This window comes from Mustela erminea, chromosome 17, assembly GCF_009829155.1.
Source record: "Mustela erminea isolate mMusErm1 chromosome 17, mMusErm1.Pri, whole genome shotgun sequence".
In the NCBI taxonomy this organism is placed as follows: Eukaryota; Metazoa; Chordata; class Mammalia; order Carnivora; family Mustelidae; genus Mustela; species Mustela erminea.
The window spans coordinates 42,189,607-42,208,905 of record NC_045630.1 but is presented as its reverse complement, the minus strand read 5'-3'; the positions used below and the strand labels follow the sequence as shown (position 1 = coordinate 42,208,905).

Genomic DNA, 19,299 nt, shown 5'->3' with positions numbered 1-19,299 from the left:
CCCTCTTAGGCTTTTGCAGTATGGGCTCAGGGATCTGATTTCTACATTTCCTTGTGAGAGATGTAGGTCAGCGAGACGTTAATCCTCCCGCAGCCCTGTTGGGCCCCCCAAGCCTCCTGGTGCCTCCCCGCCCTCCGTCCAGAGCCCTGGGCTATGCACTGGTCCCGCTGTCGCTGCTCATTGCCTCCTCTGGTCTGGCCGCTCATTCTCTCCCCTCTTCAGCTGGCGTCCCCCTAGGTGGGTGCTGGTTGGACTCAGTCGGTGGCCTCTGTGTGCACAGGATCTGTGTGTACCCTGATCTTGGACACACGTGTCTTCAGGGCGGGTCTGTGGTGTGTGCTGCAGCGTGTGTCTGCTCTGTGAGGGGCGTGTGTGTGTGGTGGGAGGGGGTGGGAGGAGGGGCAGCAGCTCTGTTCTATTTTTACTGGCCAGTTGCTGTGGCCCATAGTTTTTATAGCCTCCCCTCTGTCTGCGCCTCACAGTCTGCGGTCCTCGGCGAGACACAGGCCAGCCCAGCTCCCAGAGCCTGAACGAGGTAAGCGGTTGCAGCCCAGAACTGCGGATCTAGGTTGAGCCCAGAGAGAGAAACCGGGGCTTGAGTTAGAGAAGACACAGGGTTTGGAGAAGGAAGACCTATGCCATGGCCTGTACATTTGGGTTTGCCGGAAGAACGGTCCCAAGATGCTTCCACAGTCCTTTATCCTTAGGAATGATATCTCTCCTGCAAAACTGTAACTGGAGGTAAAAATCTCCACTGCCCATTTTCAGGCTAAGAGCCAGGAGCAGAATTGCCCACAAGGTTGCTCAAGGGGCCCCAGGTAGAGCCTGGTGGATTGTGTTTTACCCCAGGCTTCCCAGCAGGTCCCAGAGGGAGAGGGTGCCCAGAGGAAGGCGGTGGCATTGGGAATCGGCAGGGAGGGGTGGCGGGGCTGCATTTGGAAGTTTAGGAAGAGCCTGACGAGCAAGGAAGGTGGGCAACGCCTACTGCAGAAGACAAAGAAGGGGCTCTGGTGTGTGGGACTCGGGGGAGCCTCGAAGACCAGCCCCCAGCCCCTGCGGACTGAGGAAACCATCTTGCCTCTTTGTTCTTTGTCTCTGAGGGACGTGTTTGGCTCCCCTTGCCCACCCACCTATATAGCAGGGCAAGAGCCACTGTGGGCAGACTGCCAGCCCCACTGTCCACTGCTCCTGGCTCCGAGAAGTAGAAAGTAGTTGGTGGGGTCCTCTAGAGGGAAAACCAATGGTGACAGCATTTGGGGTTGGGGCATGAGAGTCTGTGAAGGCAAAACAGAGGGCATCTTCTATATTAGGAGCCATGGCTGGGGGGTGGGGTGGGGTGAACGACAAATAGTACGAGCCACTGGATTTGGGGGACTGTCGACCCCACTGCTAAGAGCTCAAGATGGAGGGTGTGAGGGGTGTGGGAATATAATGCTTGTTAATGATCAAAGAGAACTGGGATGCCCTTGAACTGGGGTCCAAGGTCAGGGGGTGGGGAGCAGAGGGAAGAACATGAGCCTAACCAGAAATTTGTGTTCCTGATTATCAGGTGTGAAAAAGATTGGCTCCTGTCCCTATACACGCACACACTCACTTACACACTTATCCTTACGCACACGGAGGTTCATACGTTCAGCCTCAGTCCCCTAGGCTAGTTGATATGCCCAGTCCACCCGACAGGGCCTCGGGGAAGGGAAAGCCCAGCTCTGAGTCAACCCCTGGCCATCCTTCACTCCCTCCCTCCGGCGGTGGATTTTCTAATTATCTCCTTGCTTGCTACTTGTGGGGGAGATGGAATGCTAGCCCTCCGACCTCACATTCGCTGCTATCTGCACCCTGACTTCTTATCAGCTTTCTGCTTGTCTTCCACAGGACCTGTCAAGGGGTCCCATTCTGGTGGATATCAGAGCACAGGCTGGGGACCCCGGGGTCTGGCATCTGTCAGGGAGCATGCTGGGGGGCGGGCCCTGGAGCTTGGCAGGAGACCGGGTCTGGCCCGGGCCAGGAGGGCCCCATGCTGGTGACAGTGGGCTCTCCGAGGGAGGCGGGATCATGGCCAAATGCCCACCGGGGGGGAGGCACATCCCCACTCAGCCGAGACCTGCTGCCCCCTGGGGATGGCATTATGGCAGGGCGGTGGTGATGGACGGAAGGACCTGGAGGTGTTTCTTCACCAGCTCGTGTTTCTTTTTGGACTTATTGCTTGTCTTCAGAGGAGTGGAGCCCTCAGAATAAACAGCTGGTGATAAAATCTAATTTCAGCCAAATATCTGGGGAATTTATGGGTTGGATCCTACCTCTCCTTCTGTGCCCCCGGGTGACAGCTGAGACTCCGGGGTCACACTCCCTTTCCCCCTTCTCCACCCCAGGCCTCACCCTCCCCAGGCGGCAGAGGCAGAGGCAGAGGTGGGAGGCCCAGACGGCTTTCTGACAGTTGGGGGAGACTCAGGACAGGTGGCCGAGCCCCATTCATGGGCTGGGGGAGGAGGCTTCACAGGCACACAGGGAGAGGAGAGAGGTGGCTCTGGAATGAAATGACTGAGCCACTTTACAAACATCCTTTAGATTCTGCCCTCCCGCCTCCACCCACCCCTACCAAACCAGGTTCCTGGGCCAAATTCCAACTCCTGACCCTGCACGTCCTGCCCCCGCCTCCCCACGCATACACAGGACTCCCCCATCCTTCAACTCACAACCCAGCTCGGGATGGGGATGCCTGCCTCGCACACCTGCTCCCGCCAGAGTTGTCCTTCTTCCCTGATCTTTTGCACGACCCCACCCTCTACTGGAATGCTCTTTGTCCAGGCCCAGGCAAGATGGTGGGTCGGGTCTGGCTTTGGAGTGTTTCCCTGTGCCACCTCAAGGACCCCCTTCTTGGCCTGGGTCCCCCGACTATCAGGGGTGAAGGGAGCTCCAGGACAACCCAGTCGGGGGGCTTCGAACTGTGCTCTGCAGACCGGGGTCCTCACCGAAGGCCGCGGGACTGCTAGGTACCCCTTTCAGCCTGTGGCGCTGGCTCGCATTGCTTGAATTTGTTTTGCTTCCAAGTAAAATTTGGTTTGAACGAAGCGTTTAAGAGCTTTTTTCAGTGGACGACAATTTATCTCACCCCGATTTTTGCAGAGAGGAAAACCGGCCTGGAGAGGGTCAGTAAAGATGAGAGTAGACTGCAGGATTTGCCCGGCCTGCTAGTTTAAGCCCCTTGGGGCAGCGCAGGGCCCCCTCCCCGCCCCACCCCTGGGCTGTCAGTCACACTGTGCCCGCGAGGTGCGCGCGTCCAGGCACAAGGACTCGGCCCAGCGCAAGAAGAGCGCCCCCTGGAGCTGGCCCAAATGGCAGTTCCCTAAGTCCCATCGTTGCTCTGTGCTCCCCCTCTTTCGGATTCTCCCCTCTCGCAGAATTTCAGCGACGCCTTCGTCCGCTGGAGAGACTCTAAACTCAGCACGTTGTGAAGGGCCCCAGACCTCACTTTTCAAACAGATTTCTGTGGATTCTATTCTGTTCCCTACGAGGGCTGGCGGACTTTGCTGGAAAGGGCTCGATAGTAAATATTTTAGGTTTTGTATGTTCTATTGCATATTCTTTATTTTACACCCTTTACGCAACACAAGGCGGGGGGCCAGGTTTGGCCTGGGGTCTGTAGTTCGCAGACCCCCGCCCTACGTACCTGTCCAACAGAGCCACTTACGGTTCTTAGAGTGCTTCTCTGCATTTCTAAGATTTTTCTCTGTCTTGTGAGAGAATGAGGGAATGAATGAGTGAATGGATGAATGAGTGAATGAATGAAAAGAAGAATCAATGGACAAATATTTTTCTTGTCCTGGACCTGTTGGAATCCATTCCGTCTGATTTCTTCTTCCTGTTGTCTGGCTTTCCTGGGCCAGGCGGCTGACACAGCGCCAGGGCCCAGCTGGGTTGGGAGACAGGAGTTACAACTCGCTTGCTTTGTGCCCCCAGGTGCTGCCCCCGCCCCTGACCACCACCATGCCTGAAGTGTAAGTAGCCCCACCCGCCCTGCACCCCCTGTGCTGCAGATTTCAGCCCCATAGGGGAGGCTCCATCTGTTGAAACCCCGAAGCAGCTCCCCAGGAGATCATGTTCTCATATAGAAACAGTCCTGAGTACTAGGTCCCCTGTGTCACCACATGTCCTGCTAGCCTTTGAGCAGAACCTATGCTCCAGGTTGCCTGGGGAAGACCTCTGTGGCCTCTTACAGAGTTCGTGTCTGCACAGGCCAGATGAAATGCATGTGCCAGGTCATGATTTGGCTCAACAGATGAACAAAGCTTTGGGAATTTGCCCACAAGGCCAGGGACGGAAGCTTTCCCATGCTGGAACCCTGTGTTGAGGCTTCCCTGAACTTCCACCACTCCACCCCAACTTACAATGGCTAATGCCTCCCAGCAAGAACCCAATAGTCCAGAGGGCCACCGGAGTTGTATTTTGTTCTGCCGGAGCCCTTGAGCTGGTCTCCCTGCCTGATGCCCACTGTCCTTCTGGTGTGTGGTTGTCACCACACCACCACTGCCCAAGCTCGTCCACGTTGTTCTGCTGTTTCTTATGTCTTCTGCATTATTCACACTCCGTCTTTTGCTCTTTCCTCCTGTCCTTCTTGTGATGGATGCCTGAAGTGAGGTAAGTGAGATCTGGGGTATCTCACCATTCTTGATCACTTGTCTAGGCCCGAGGGATCATCCTGTTTTGGACAGAGTCAGTCCAGTAACAAGGGATCGCCATTGGGTTATTCTACCCCTGCCCAATGACCAAACATCGAGAGAGGAGCAAAGAGGTGTCCTTACACGTCCCTCAGGTCTCAGATAACGCTGACCCTGAAACAGTCCTGATTTATCGAGGCTGCTGAGAACACAGCCTGTGCCCCGTGCAAGGTCAGGAACTGGAGGGATCGGGCTGTGGACTCTGGTCTGACAAGGGTGGGAATCAGCAGCCCTGACAGAAGGGACGTTTGGCACAGAGATTCTCAGAGAGAATCCAGTTCACCGTTTCTCAATAGCCATATGAATTTCTCAGTTTTGCTGAGGCTCCTATTAAAGTGATTTGCCATTGATCAATGGTCAAACAAGTGGCCTATCAACTCACCAAGAGGCGGGGGGAAACAACACTGCAACGGACATTTGCCATGGGTGCACGACAGGATATAAACTGTGGGTGGTAATAATCGCAGCAACAGGCCACTTCTCCCACAAGCACCCTAACCTGAAACGTAGCCCAAACCCCACTTTAGGAGAGGAAGGGACAAACAAATCCTTCTGAACAGTGGGAGTGGAAGTCCCACATCCCGTGCATGAACTACGAAACCCATTCATCCTCCCCCATTTTCTCCCTTAGAGCCTGCTCACTATGCCTTCCTGACGCACAGCACAGTTCCAGTAGACCGCTGCTCTCTGGCAGCAGCCAGAATCGACAGTCCATGGTCGGGAGGAGCTACAAATGCTCAGAAGGCCTCACAGCCTCATTAGTTAGGGGTTGAGCAGCGCTCCTTACTGGCCCCTCCCCTAGTGGCAGGGGGGCGGAGGGACACTGCTGCAAGCTAAGACTTGTGAGAGCATACATAGTGGGCAAGAATATATCAAGTACTTTTAGTAAGAAGAGAGAACAATGTTTTTATACCTGAGAAAGACGAAGATGGATGGTGTTGACATTAAAAAAAAAGCCACGATGTCTAACAAGACATACTTCCTGATGTGTGAAATTCACAGCTTGTTTCCGGACATGATAGATCATCGAGGTACTGGGATATTACCGTGCCGAGCGCTAAGCGGGTGTGTCTGTTTCATGCCTTTCAAAGGACTCGAGCACCCATGATGTCATTCTGTCTGTAATAATTCTGTGGACTGAGGAAGGTGGGTCTCGGCGTCCTTATTTATGAGGAAGGAGGTGGCCATAGAGGTCATGTGACCCACACAGGATCCCACCAGCACTAGAACCAGGATTGAAAGTGAGGGCTTCAGCATCTAGGTCAAGGTCAAGGTCAAGGTTGCGGTCACTGACGACAGCATTCCTCGAATTTGAGGGGTTAAATCACAAAGATGGGGAACGCTAGGATTCTGGGACGTTAGGATTCTTAAGACATTTAGGGGCGAGGATTCTGGGTATAATGGTGGTGAATCTGGAGGACACACATGCTGGCCTAGACCAGATTTCCCGTCTGCAGCCTCTACTTCACCACCCGTCTCTCTCCTTCTCACCATCAGAGAAAGTCCAAGATCACGGCCTCACGCAAGCTCTTGCTGAAGGTGAGGCTTTGTGCTGGCTCTGGGGGGAGAGCCAGTGGGAGGCAGAGGGGGTGTGGTGGAGACTCTGCGGGGGTGTGGAGGGTCAGGGGATAGTGAAAAAAAAGGAGGCCAAAGGGCGGAGGCTGAGGAGGGAGGCCGGCCATTGCCTGGAGCCAGGTGGTCGCTGAGTGGAAACCTAAAACTAGGGAGACCCGGCTCCTGCCCAGGTTCCTGAGGGAAGGCAGTGACCAGTTTGTGGGCGTTCATCCACGGGTGGCTGCCAGAGGGCCTGCTTTATTTTGGCCAGAGTTTCTCTCTTTGGAGCTCTGTGGGCTGAAACAGAACAGAAGTGGCTACGGGGAAGACTGTGAGGTAAAACAGCTCTGGGGGCCTAGAGACACTGTGTGTGGTGGCCCAGGGTTCCTTCTCACCTGGCCCACCTGCAGGTCGCACACACACCTGCAGGCCTCGGGACCATCTCATCCACGTGCTCCCAGAGCTGCCTGCTCTGGGCCCTGACCCGCACGAGAGGACACGGTGCTTGTAGTGCCAGGGGCCAAGCCGGTACCAGCTTGGGGTCCTCCTTCCCCTCGAGCCCTGATGCTGGGTCGGGAGCGTGAGGGCCCTGGGCCCATGGTTCAGCAGGCTCTGTCCTGTGCAGAGCCTGATGCTGGCCAAGGCCAAGGAGTGCTGGGAGCAGGAGCACGAGGAGCGGGAGGCGGAGAAGGCCCGCTACCTGGCTGAGCGCATCCCCACGCTGCAGACCCGCGGCCTGTCCCTCAGTGCCCTGCAGGTGAGTCTGCGGGGCTGAGCCCCGAGCCCGGGTGGCCAGAGCCTGCACTAACACTGGGGCTCCAGTCTCTGTTCCTTCCCTAGGGGCTCTTCCCTAGCACAGTCTCATGTCCTCGCACAGGCCTCTGGGGGGTGGTGCTGCTAGATCCCCTTTCTTTCTGTCTTTCTTTCCTTCCTTCCTTCCTCCCTTCCTTTCTTTAGTTAGATTCCATTTCACAAGTGCAGAGAGGGAGCCTCGGGACATGTCCGTCCTTCCCCCTACAAATAGGTTTTTAATGTTTGAAAAACACAGATAACTGTTTAAATGCCAGCGACTGCAGAGAAAAGAGACTGGAAGGAAATACACCAAAATGTCACCAAGGGTTACCTCCCCCCGGTGGCATCACTTGTTATTTATAGTTTATTCTTTTTATTTAATACCTAGCTTTCAAAATTTTCTATAATTTGCTTATTTTTAAAAAAAATATGTTATTTTTTTTTTGACAGACAGAGATCACAAGTAGGCAGAGAGGCAGGCAGGGAGAGAGGAGGAAGCAGGCTCCCCGCTGAGCAGAGAGCTTGATGCAGGGCTCCATCCCAGGACCCTGAGATCATGATCTGAGCCAAAGGCAGAGGCTTTAACCCACTGAGCCACCCAGGCGCCCCTGCTTATATTGTTTTTGTCGTAAGAAAACTTTTTAAAGAAAACAATGACATTCAGAAAGGAAAACAAAGGATTTATGCAGGGAGCTCTTAGCAGCCATGAACCTCAGAGGGAAGGGGTATATTAACTCCTTTCCAGAATGTAGGTATTGCAAAGCCACCGGGCAAGGAGGCAGAAAGGGAGGCTGGGGTCCAAATGACTCCTCTCCCCTCTTCTGTTCCTGTGCAACGAACCTTGCTTCCCCCAGGACCTGTGCCGGGACCTGCATGCCAAGGTGGAGGTGGTGGATGAGGAGAGATATGACATTGAGGCCAAATGTCTCCACAACACCAGGGAGGTGAGCTTGCAGGAGGGGAGGGGCATGGCTAGCCCAGGCTGGCTGCGTGGTGGGGGCAGGGCATGGGCACTGATGCTGGAACTTCGGACTAGGTCCCCCTCCTTCTGCAGGGTTTGGCAAGTGACCACGTGGGAAGTTCTGGTCCCTCCAGTCCAGCCCCATAGGGCTGGAGATGGGCAGGGAGAGGATAATCACACAGATGAAAAGCACAGACTTCCTCCCCACCTGCCACGCAGGCTCTTCGGTCTAAGAGGAGCTGCCCTCTTTGCTCACCCACGCCAACAATCACATGCTGGTTAATAACCTCTTCCCTTTGTGGATGGCTCTCATGTGCACTGCATCCTTTGATCCTCCCTACGCGCTTCTGGATGAAGCAGATGCTATTATCTGCACCTTACAAAGGAGGACGCTGAGGTTCAGAGAGGCTGAGAACTTTAGTCTGGGTCACACAGTGGTGGTTGTGGGACCAGGGCTGGTCGCTACCCCCCGCACTGCCGTGCTCAGCGTTCCCTCGGCGTGGGGTGTGGGAGTAGGAGCTCCGTGCAGACTCTCCTCCCATGTGGTGGGGCAGAGCTCCTGCTGCTCTGGCGGGCTGCTCCTGGGTGCTTGTTTGAGCAGGGAGGAGGGGGTGGAGCGGGATCAGAGAGACTACTCTCTTCCCTTTTCTCCCCAGCAGAAATGATGATTTGTGGCATCACTAATCTCCCCAGAATTCCCTCCAGAGATAGCACCCTCGGAACTCCCCCTAGGGGGTGTAGGACTTGGGGTGTTTATCCACCTGACTGGGTCAAGGCTGTGCTCTCAATGAGCTGCTTTGAAGGCTCACGGGGAGGGACTAGTTAGAAGCAGGAATGGGCCACAGGGATAGGAGGAAGCAGCCCCACACTGCGAAGAGCATTCCAAGCCAGACTTGTGCTGAGTTTGGTAGGACTGCCCCATCTATTCCCGTTACCATGACAGAGATGTGTTTTATCTGTCCATTTGTTCATTCATTTATCAACAAACACCTGTGGTTGTTCCGAAAGGGATGGTTGGGTCTGAGTGTCCCAGAGGGTCTGGCCTGGAAGCTGGACAATGTGGGGTGTAGCTTTGGCTGGAACCTTAGAAGACTGAGACCCTCAGGAAGGGTGCTCTGGGGTGCTCCCTCGCCATTGGAGCCTTGCTCCTTCTCACCTGTAGATTAAGGACCTAAAGCTGAAGGTGCTGGACCTCCGTGGAAAATTCAAGCGTCCACCACTGCGTCGGGTCCGGGTCTCGGCTGACGCCATGCTCCGGGCCCTACTGGGCTCCAAGCACAAGGTGTCTATGGATCTGCGGGCCAATCTGAAGTCAGTGAAGAAGGAAGACACCGAGAAGGTGAGGACCCTTCTTCTCACAGAACCTTTCACCCCCTGTCCTATCACCTGTCACTGCATCACATAACCTTAGGCAGGAGCTCCTGTTGGAGGCCAGGCAGCCAGATAGAACATTCTAGAACCCTCTTGGAGTGATGAAGTCTTGTGATTCTCCTTGGGAGAAAGAAAATCTCTTTGCTCCCTTCCCTCAGGCTACTCTCAATCTGAGGAGGAAACTGGGACCCAGAGGAAGCCAGACTGAGTAAGAAAGTAGAAACAGCACCCAGTGTGAAGAGAATGTGCAATTAAGGTGACCAGGGAGATAGTGCCCTCTGTCACTAGAGCGGAAAAAAGACAGCAGGTCATTAGGTCATTGTGGCCATTGGACACATGAGCACAGACATTGGAGAACTGAGTTCAATCACTCATTCAGCAACAAATCACTCAGAGCTGATTGAACTCGATATATGTACTCAGAATGGATGGGCTCTAGAAGGAACATGGATGAAAGACATGGTCTTCGGCCCAAGGAGCTTCATAGAGAGAGGAAATGCCAGGTTGTGTGCTGGTGAAATGGAAAATGAGCCAGTTTAGGAGGAGGTAGGCTTCTTAGAAGAGGTGGCCTTGAGCTTGCCTTGAGCACCAGACCAGGAGGTTGGCGTGGGTCTGGAGGCAAGGCTGGACTGTGGTTCACCAGGGTGGGAACTGACGCCGGCACCCCATTGCGATCATCCAGAACTCCCAGTTGACACAGCTTCCTTCTTCCAGTGAAACCTCAGCTTGTCCCTTGTCTACCCCAAATGTGTCCTTGGGCCTCACCCGTGGGGCAGGGGTGCTGGGATTTCCTCTTGTCAAAGAGGCTGATTTTCCCTCACCTAGTTTCTCTGGTGCCTGGACGGCCCCCAGTTGCCCCCCGGCCTGCTTGGTCTCCGACATGTGTGTGTGGCCCCCCGTAGGAGCGGCCGGTGGAGGTGGGTGACTGGAGGAAGAACGTGGAGGCCATGTCCGGGATGGAAGGCCGCAAGAAGATGTTTGACGCTGCCAAGTCTCCAACCTCACAGTAGAGGTACCTAGAGATGAGCTCCCTTCTTCTGGGCCCACCAGCCTCTAACAGACAATAGGAGCTCTAGCACAATGGCTGTTGGGTCGGGCCCAGTGTGGTACATTGATGGGGGTCAGCTTGGGTCGACTCAGTCCTGGCTCCAGCCCCCGGAGACCTTGAGCAGATCATTTCTGCTTTGGGGCAGATTTTGCTCCCCTCATCTCCAAAGCTGGAGGTTCTCAGTCAAGGTGTACCGGTACCGCCAGCAAGGTTCCGACTCCACCCCTGAGCCGCTGAATCAGTAACTCTGGGGGTGGGTCCAGAATCTGGGTGATTCTCCCCCAAGACCTTGAGATCCACTGGGTTGGATGATCCCTGAGGACCCTCCAGCTCTGACTTTCTCAGAGTCTAAGCTTTTAAAAATACCTCTTGGCAAAGTATCCCAAACTCAGAGTCCCTGGCCTCGGGGGAGGGGGGGTTCCATTCAGAGAAGACAAGACCACCCCCTGCCACCCCTGAGGAAATTGCTAGAGAAAGCAGCAACATTAGGCCACATAAAAGCCCCACAGAGTGCTGAGGCCTGCTGCCTTGCCCTGGCACAGGAGGCCTTCCAGAGCCCTGAGCTCTCTGAGGAAGAGATGGGCAAGGGTTAGCAGGTACAGGAGAAGGGCCTGTTTCAAGGCCGAGGTGCCAGGAAAGCACAGAAGTGGGAATTAACCTGCTGAGGGAGAGGAGCCACTTGTAGGGCTTCCGAAAGGGATGGGGCGCTTAGCTTGGGCCCTGGGCTGAGAAGCTGAGCCTTTATACAAGCCCTTCTGGATGATGGTCCAGCCTGGATGGGGGCAGGGGGGAGGGTGCTAGGGGTGAGAAGTCCCAGAACTTCACGTCCCCCAGGGAAATCTGTAAGATAGCTTCTGCCTCTTTTCCCCTACAGGCCGGCTTGCTGCTCTGTGCTCTGGGCTTCCGCTTCCCGCTCCTCCCTCCAGCCTGGCTCCCCTCTCTGCCCCCACCCTGCATTTCTGGAGCCTCCCATCCTGCTCCCACCTCTCCCCTCCAGCCTGAGTGCCCTCCTCTGGAACTGGGATTAAACAGACACCCGAGAGGACACACAGCCGTGTCTGAAGACCTCCCCCCTCGCAGGGTAGAGACCCCAGCTAGCTGAGCTGGGGAGGAAGAGGTGCGGCAGCACCTTCCCCTCTGGCCCCCCGGCCACAGCCCTGCACTGCTTCCCTGACCTGTAGAGTGCCCCCAGGCATCACAGCTTCTCCATTAAAAACCAGGCTCCTGGTCATTTCTGTAGCTCTGGCTGTGAGTGCTCAGAAGAAAGAGAAGACAGGGAGTCTGGAGAGTGGGATGAGGGTGGTTCTAGGCAGGAGCTCGGGGTCCCGAAGGGAGGTCCAAGGAATTGGCAGCTGTCTGCTGAAGTCCCTCTGGGACCCATTCTGCTCAGCCCCAGTGACATCACGCAGCACCCTCTCAACCACCCAGGTTGCTCAGATTACCCAAACCCTAACCTCTGCTGCAGCCCCAGCCCCTCCTAATGAGGCCAGCCATCAAGATGGGCCTCTCCATTCAGAACCCCTCGTCTCGCTTGATTTCACAATTCCCTTTCTCTGCAAACCTGGATCACGTCTCCCTGGTAGCTGCTGGGTGTTCCTGGCTATTCTGGACTGAGAGGTCAGGGTGCTTTCAGCCCCTCTCCAGGACCCACAGGCACCGAGTGGGAGTTGCTCCGCACCCAGGCCCCGCCTGCAGGGACACCTTTGCAGTTCTACATCTGGCCACTAAGTGGCTCCTTTCCCCATCGCAGCCCCTGGGGCTCTTCATTCCTTCAGACCCCTGCTCTCTCCACCCTCATGCCCCCTCCTCCCACTCATTTTCTCTTCAGGCTCCTGGACGGGTCATATCCTCCGGGACATATCCTCTAGATCCGCTGGCCTCGAGGTGGGCTGGACAGTGATCTGTCCTCTAGGTCATGTTCTTCCTCCATTCCATTGATGTCTGGACCCAGAGGGTGAGGGGTGCGAGCCTGCTGGAGTGGAATGGGGGGAAGCGGCAGCCTCTCTCCCTGCCCTCCCACATGCTCCTCCTATGGAGCAGAGACCAAAGTTCTGGGAAGAGCAGAGCCTGGTTTTTCAGGGCAGTGTCTTGGCGACTCCTGAACTAAGCCTATAAAACCGGGGCCCTTGGACTTTTTCACCACCCCAGCACTGGTCCCAGGAGAGGCTGAGCTGTCTGAGGAGTCCCCCTTCCTCCTGCCCTGTAACTCCCTGTTTTGTCCTCGGCTCCCAGTGTATTATTTGCCATAAATACCAGAAGCTGAGTACAAAGTGCACTGCCAACTACCCCCTGGGGCAGGGTCTAGATCCCGGGGCTGCCCAGCCTGCCAGCCCCTTGAGGGACCAGCAGCTTGAGTGGATGAGCGGAGGCAGCACTCTGCCCAGGCTTCTTCTACAAACAGCTCAGTCGGCAGAAAGGCAGATGTGTGCAAAGAGCACGACTCCAACCATACACAGAAACCCTTGGGCACAAACACACCCAATCTCTCTCATACACACACACACACACACACACACACACACACACATACATGCGCGTGCACGTGAAGCTGGAGAACCTGATGGGGCCAGTCCGTGCCCCAGAGGATGGGGTTGGGCTCCATGCCCGGGCAGCGACGGAAACCCACCCTTCCCTGCCTCCCAGGGCTCCTCCTTGCTGGCCTGGGTCCAAAGCATGGTCTCCTTGCTCTGCCTCTGCTCAGCCCTTTGAGAGAGCCTGGCCCCAATTTCCAAAGCCAAATCTCAGTTAAACCTCAGTTCCGCCAGTCGACTATTAACCTGGGGCCCTGGCAGACTGGGATCTCCACCCTGCCTACAAAGGCCGGAGACCAGCCCCAGGCCTGACTCAAAGCAAACACTGGGTGCCCCGAGCCCGTGGGGCCAACTCAACACACCCAAGGTGAGGGCCCTCTGGGAAAGGGCCACGGACTCACACAGAGGCTTCCTGGAGGTCGTCATCTCGTCCTTCCTGTCTCCCAGCAGGGCTAGACCTAATCCATCCCCTGGGTGGGCAGAGCAAGGGCAAAGGGGCCAAACGCTTCCTGAGAGCGAAGAGCCGGGGAGCGGCCTGGGTGAGGGAGGAGGCAGGCTCCGTCACAGGGCCGCTTTGCAGGGGAGAGCAACGTTTGGGAGGGGGCTGCTCGTGGAGTCATATCCGTGAACAGGGCCTGAGTGGGAGGCACGGTATCTGGAGAGCCATGATTCTACTTCTTTTCACGTGGAGGCCCAAGACCGGACCGGATACAGGGGCAGCTGAGCCGGGAGCTGGGCCTCCCACCGAGAACAGCTCCCACTGGCAGCCCGCCGAGTATACGCCGGCTGCCACCGTTCACAGCCTCACATTTCACCCTCACAACGCCCCTCTGAGAGAGAAGCACAGAGAGGTCACCGCCTTCCGCCCTGTGGTCACACAGCCAGTGGACGGAGGGGCCAGGATTCAACCCAGGCAGTCAGAGTCCATACGCTTAGTCACTATTTTAGTAATAATAAAAATGATGCTCAATGCTTTATCAGAATTATATCATTATATTCTCACAAAATGTTAAGAAGTAGATACTTTTTTTTTTTTAAATTTATTTATTTATCTGACACACAGAGATCACAAGTAGGCAGAGAGGCAGGCATAGAGAGAGGAGGAAGCAGGCTCCCTGCAGAGCAGAGAGCCCAATGTGGAGCTTGATCCCAGAACCCTGAGATCATGACCTAAGCCAAAGGCAGAGCCTTTAACCAATGAGCCACCCAGGCATCCCTAGATACTCTTAAAAAAAAAAAAAGATTTATTTGAGAGAAAGCGAGAGAGAGCACGTGTAGGGTAGGGGCAGAGGGAGAGGGAGAAAGAGAGAGAATCCCCAGGCCGACTTCCCAGATCTGGGCAGAGCCCAGCTGGGGGGTGGGGGGTGGGGGGCTTGATACCAGGACCCTGAGATCATGCATGACCTGAGCTAAAAAACAAGAGTCAGCCACTCAACCGACGGAGCCCCCCACGTACTCCAAGAAGGAGACACTCTTATCTTGGATTGCCGAAAGGTGCTGGGAGACATGAATTAGTTCACCCCGAGTGGTAGGGTTTGATAGCTGCTCTCCAACAGTTGGAGCCTAGGTCAGCCTGCCTCTGGGGTTGTCCTTTCCTGGAGCCAGACCTGTCACAGAGAGCCCAACCAGCCCCTTTCCCCAAGGGACACAGCTGGGGGTCAGGAGCCCTGCTCATACAGCTGAAGAATTCCAATATCCCCATCCAAAGGGAAAACATTCAAAGGAGATGCAAATGGAATCCAGCTGAGCAAAGGTGAGGTCTTCCTCCAACACCAGGGCCAGAAGTAGGGGTGGTGGAGGGATGGCGGATTTCCTGGGATGCCTGTGGTGGGCAGGAGATGGACTTCCTCCCTCCTTGGTAGGAAAGCCCAGGGCTGAATGCCACCTGCTACCCCCTGCCTGTCCCAGAGCCCTCAAGATGCCCGCTGCTGCCTCTCCCTTCCCACGAGGTCCTTGTTTCCATGAGGGGGGAGGTAGGAGTCTGGGCCCCTGTCTATCTGGAGCCCACCCCCAGCAGGGAGATCAGGAAAGGCCCATTGTCCAGGGCTGCCAGGGCTAAAGGGCCTGCAAAGGGAGGGAGCAGAGTTAAACATTAGCCCCAGAGGCCCCCCACGAAGTGAGTCAGACTCCCCGCAGGGATCTGGGCAGGGCAGCCAGGGTGGGGGGGCAGTTTCGTTCCAGCTGGGTGATCAAGCTACTGAAAACTGGGACAGGTTGCTGGGACCCACGCAGTCTCTTCTCCTGACTGCATGGGGCGCTCTCCTCAGAAATCCCCAAAGCTTGTCAGCTGAGGCTCCTTCGCTGGAGCTGAGGAACAGGGGGCTCCTTGGATTCCCAAGACAAACTCCTAAGGTGGTCTGTGGGTTCCCTGAGGCCGAGCAGCCTGAGTCTCTATAACCCCAGGGTCCTGGCACAGGAAAACTATGGTCAATGTCTGCAGGCCCAGGGAGGGCAAGTGACTTGTTCAAGGTCACAGACATAACTGGGAGGAAAACATAGGTCCCTGGACCCCCAGTCTCCTGAAAAAAACTGGATGTGGGCTGAGCTTTAATATCTCAGCCAGAGGCAGAGTTCTGGTGACCTGAGCATGTGGCCCATGGATGGCTGGGCTCAGCACACATCTGGCTCCAGGGGAGGGAGTCATTGTTTTTTAAAGTTCTTACTTTGCAAAATTAAATGGTATCAACACCATATTTTAAAAATATTAGTTGGTGAAAACCCAAAGCCTGGGAACCACTGCCCTGGGTATTTTAGGGTATGAGTAGGATTACCTCATTTATTTGTTTTCTGCCTTTGCCAAGAGCCATCCGGGATGGCTCAGTTGCTCGGTGTGAATACAGGAATGGGAATAAAACGGAAATGTCAGGGTGTGATTTACAAACCTGCTACTCTGGGGCCAGGGTCCCCACTCTGGCCTCTTTGGAGAAGGAGAAGCTGACCTATGAGCTATGTGGCTAGGGGTGGGGGGGTGGATTCCAGAGCTGAGGTCAGTTCTGGGAGGAGAGACACGCCCCCTTCCCCCATTGCTGGCCGGGAAGTCTTGACAGCCCTTGCCCTTGACCAGGGAATTCCCCATGTGACCAGCCCTATCTCCACGGATTGTCCTTGGAGGAAGCAACCAGCCCACGCTTGTGGCTTTTAATGCATGTACAGTTGAAGAGCAATAAAATGAACATCCTTATCCCAAGCACTCCTGTTAAGAACGAGGTTGTTGTAAATGCTTTCGCAGGCCCTTCCTCTCCGCAGAGGTCCGGAATCCTCAGGTCTGCGTTTACCATGCTCTCGGTTCTCTTTCTAGCGCTGCTCTGTACTTATGAACTCCTAAACAAAACATTGTCTACTTTTGCATTTTGGGGGTAAGCCTGACATAAAAGCGTGCTTCCTGCTTTTTCCCCTTCCAGGTGAAGGTGGTGAAAGTCACCCCTGTTGCTGTGACGTGACAAAAATACCATCGCTTATTCACCCATTTTCCGATGAACAGTCATGGAGGTGGTTTCCAGAATTTTGCCACCGTAAAGAGTGCTGCTTGGAATATTCATGAGCCTCTTTTCTGCTCTGGTCAAGAGCTTCTTTCCCTAGGAGTGCAATTGCTAGGACCTCAGGAACCATATCTTCCCCTATGCCAGATTGTTCCTTGTGCACCCCTTCCAACAACGGCGGTAGTTGCTGTTGATCCATATCCTGTTTTTGCCATATCTAGGAGGCCAAGGGATGCTTAGAACCCCCTTCCCCATCTCAGCTCCTCCCCGACCCTGCTCCCAATGTTATACTCAGCAGGGTCTTTGGCCGATCTGGGTTTTCCTGTTCTTCCCAAAGCAAGTTAGTGTGATTCTCCAGACCTTGATTGAGCACCGACTCTACTAAGTGTAGAGTTGAGGGGATACTGAGGGGAGTAAGGCATTTGCTCTCAAGACAATCAGGAGACACACAGGGAGTCAGCCCAGGGGCACAGATATCTGGCACATTAACACGTCCCTCCCAGGCCTGTCCTCGGGAATCCCTCTCTCCTCCCGCCCCCTCTGCAGTTCTCCGTTGGGTGCTCTGGAAAACAAGCAAAGCTCTCATACTCCCACATCCCGCCATCTGTTGGACAGCTCCTCCTGGCTTTTTTCATGGACTTTAAATTCTAACAAGTAGAGGTCAGGGACACAGCTGACCATCTCACCATGCACAGTCAGTCCTCACAACAAGGAATGATCAGGTCTAAAACATCAGTCATGCTGAGGCTGAAGAATCCCTAGTGCTTTTAAAGTCACCTTCCTCCCCAAATCGCCTCCTCCTCCTGCTGCCCTGTCTCATCAAGGAAGGGCACCTGCCTTCACCCAGCTCCTCAGCCTAGGGAGATGGGAGTCCCAGGGCTCGGTCTTCCTTCGCTGCCCACAATCCGTTGAATCAGTCCTGATGATTCAACTTTCCAAAGCTCTTGCCAACACCTCTCTTCTCCCCTTTCCTGGCTGCCCTTGCTCAAGCCCCCTTCGTTTCTTCTGTGGACTATACAAAATTACTGGCCCCCTCCTCCGCCCGCACACACAGCATGGCCTCCCACTTCCAATCTGACCTCTAGTCATACTGCCTCCAGAGCTGTCTGTCCGGTCTATGACGTTTCCCATTCAAAGGCCATTAACCCTCCCTTTTTGTTCAAGATCCACATATGCTATGGTGAAAAGGTAATACCTGAGCCAAACACAGGGTCCTTTCTATCTGTCCCCTGTCTTTCCCTTCAGCCTCGGAAGGCGCTCCACGCCTCAGGCACAGGAGTCTTCTCTCCCTCCACAAACACCTCCCACTGTTGCCCCTCTGTCTTGGTTGATGCTGTGTCCAGAAGCCGGGTGCTTGGCTGCCGTTTCTGATGGCTGAATTCCACTTACCCTCCAAAGCCCAACCCCCATGTTCCTTCCTCTTTAAGACTTCCCAATCCCTCCATTAGAGTTAATCCCTCCTGGTGACATAATTTCAATTTTTATCAGTCTGTCTGGAATGAGGCTTGGGTGTATGTCTCCATTGCTAGAGTGGGAAGGTCTGGAGGTCAGGAGCCAAGGCCTTACCATTTTTGTGTCCCTGAAGTCAAAGCCACTTGGCTGATTGTCGTGGGTAGAATTCTGGTTCCCAAAAAGATACGTTTAATTCCCAACCCCTAGTACCCAAGAGTCTGACCTCACCAGCAACTAGGGTCTTTGGAGATGTAATCAGGTTAAAATGAATTATGTCTATCTGACTGCATTCGGTGGGTCACATGTAATGACTGATGTTTTTCTCAGAAGAGGGGAATTTGGACGCAGACATGGAGACACAGGGAGAAGTCCTTGTGATGGCAGAGGTGGAGACTGGAATAACACAACTGTAAGCCAGGGAACTCGGAATTGCCAGTAACCACCAGAAGCTAGGAAGAGGCAAGGAATGATTCGCTTCTCCCCTAGAGGCCGTGGAGGCAGTGTGTCTCTGCCCATAGCTTGAACTTGAACTTCTAGCCTCCAGAACTGGGAAAAAAAAATACATTTTTGTTGTTTTAAGCCACTCAGTTGTGGCACTTTGCTACAAAGCCCCAGGAAACTGCTGCATTGACAGCACCAAGCACAGCACCTGGCACATGGAAAAAGCCTAGTAAATCTGTAATGCCTGCCCTCAAAGAACTTTGGGGGCTTTAATATGAACTTAATTTACTTTTCCTTACTTCTAGAATCATCCTCATACCAACCTTCCATGTCTTTGGGTTTTTATATCCATAGAGAGGCTGCCAGATTTTGGACTTAGAGCTGCTTGTACTGTCCCCTGGCTTCAGGAAGTGTCCCTAGAAGGACCAGGCATCACGTGACTAGTAGGAGTATTTTTCTTCCTAAGTTGAGGTGCCTCTACCGACAAACCTTGGAAAGAGCATTCCCTAGGTCCCCAGGGAGACAGGCTCCCTCTCCCTCTACCTACTACTCCCTTGTGTTGTGCTTTCTCTCTCTCTCTCTCTCTGTCATGAATGAATAAATAAAATCTTAAAAAACCAAAATGAAACAAAAAACTTTCTGGGGCCCTTGTCAACCTTGACACTGCTCACCCCAGTGCCGCCAACACTCAATGATTGACTCATTTGATTCCCACAGTCTGGAAGGAAGCAAAGTATCATTATTTCCACTACATAGATGAGGAAACAAAAGTGATTTGTCCCAAGTCATATGGCACCTAAATGGCAGAATCCGAACTCAAAGCCACATCTTCAGGCTCCCAGTCCAGCCCTCATTCCTTAAATCTCACTTCTCATGGCCTAGGCCAAGAAGAAAGGCTCCCTGGAGGAGGGGGCCTTTTGGGGAAGGAGATCCCTTGCTGGGTGTCTGTGTTTCC

The 19,299-nt window shown here is 54.4% G+C and overlaps 1 protein-coding gene across 1 annotated transcript; it reads left to right on the top strand.

Annotated features, from left to right (window-relative positions):
• The first annotated feature begins 448 nt into the window (after positions 1-448).
• TNNI1 (troponin I1, slow skeletal type) lies at positions 449-11,680 on the top strand. Its single transcript, XM_032318937.1, has 9 exons — positions 449-535; positions 3,958-3,995; positions 4,632-4,635; positions 6,213-6,254; positions 6,895-7,026; positions 7,916-8,005; positions 9,185-9,361; positions 10,296-10,405; positions 11,316-11,680. Exons 2-8 carry the CDS (start codon positions 3,985-3,987, stop codon positions 10,401-10,403), a joined length of 564 nt encoding a protein of 187 aa, XP_032174828.1. The 5' UTR covers positions 449-535; positions 3,958-3,984; the 3' UTR covers positions 10,404-10,405; positions 11,316-11,680.
• Positions 11,681-19,299: the final 7,619 nt, after the last annotated feature.

Excerpts from the sequence above, each read along its gene's own strand:
- TNNI1 (XM_032318937.1), top strand. Across the intron at positions 8,006-9,184 it reads GTCTCCACAACACCAGGGAG|ATTAAGGACCTAAAGCTGAA; the intron begins GTGAGCTTGCAG and ends TCTCACCTGTAG. Across the intron at positions 9,362-10,295 it reads AGAAGGAAGACACCGAGAAG|GAGCGGCCGGTGGAGGTGGG; the intron begins GTGAGGACCCTT and ends GGCCCCCCGTAG.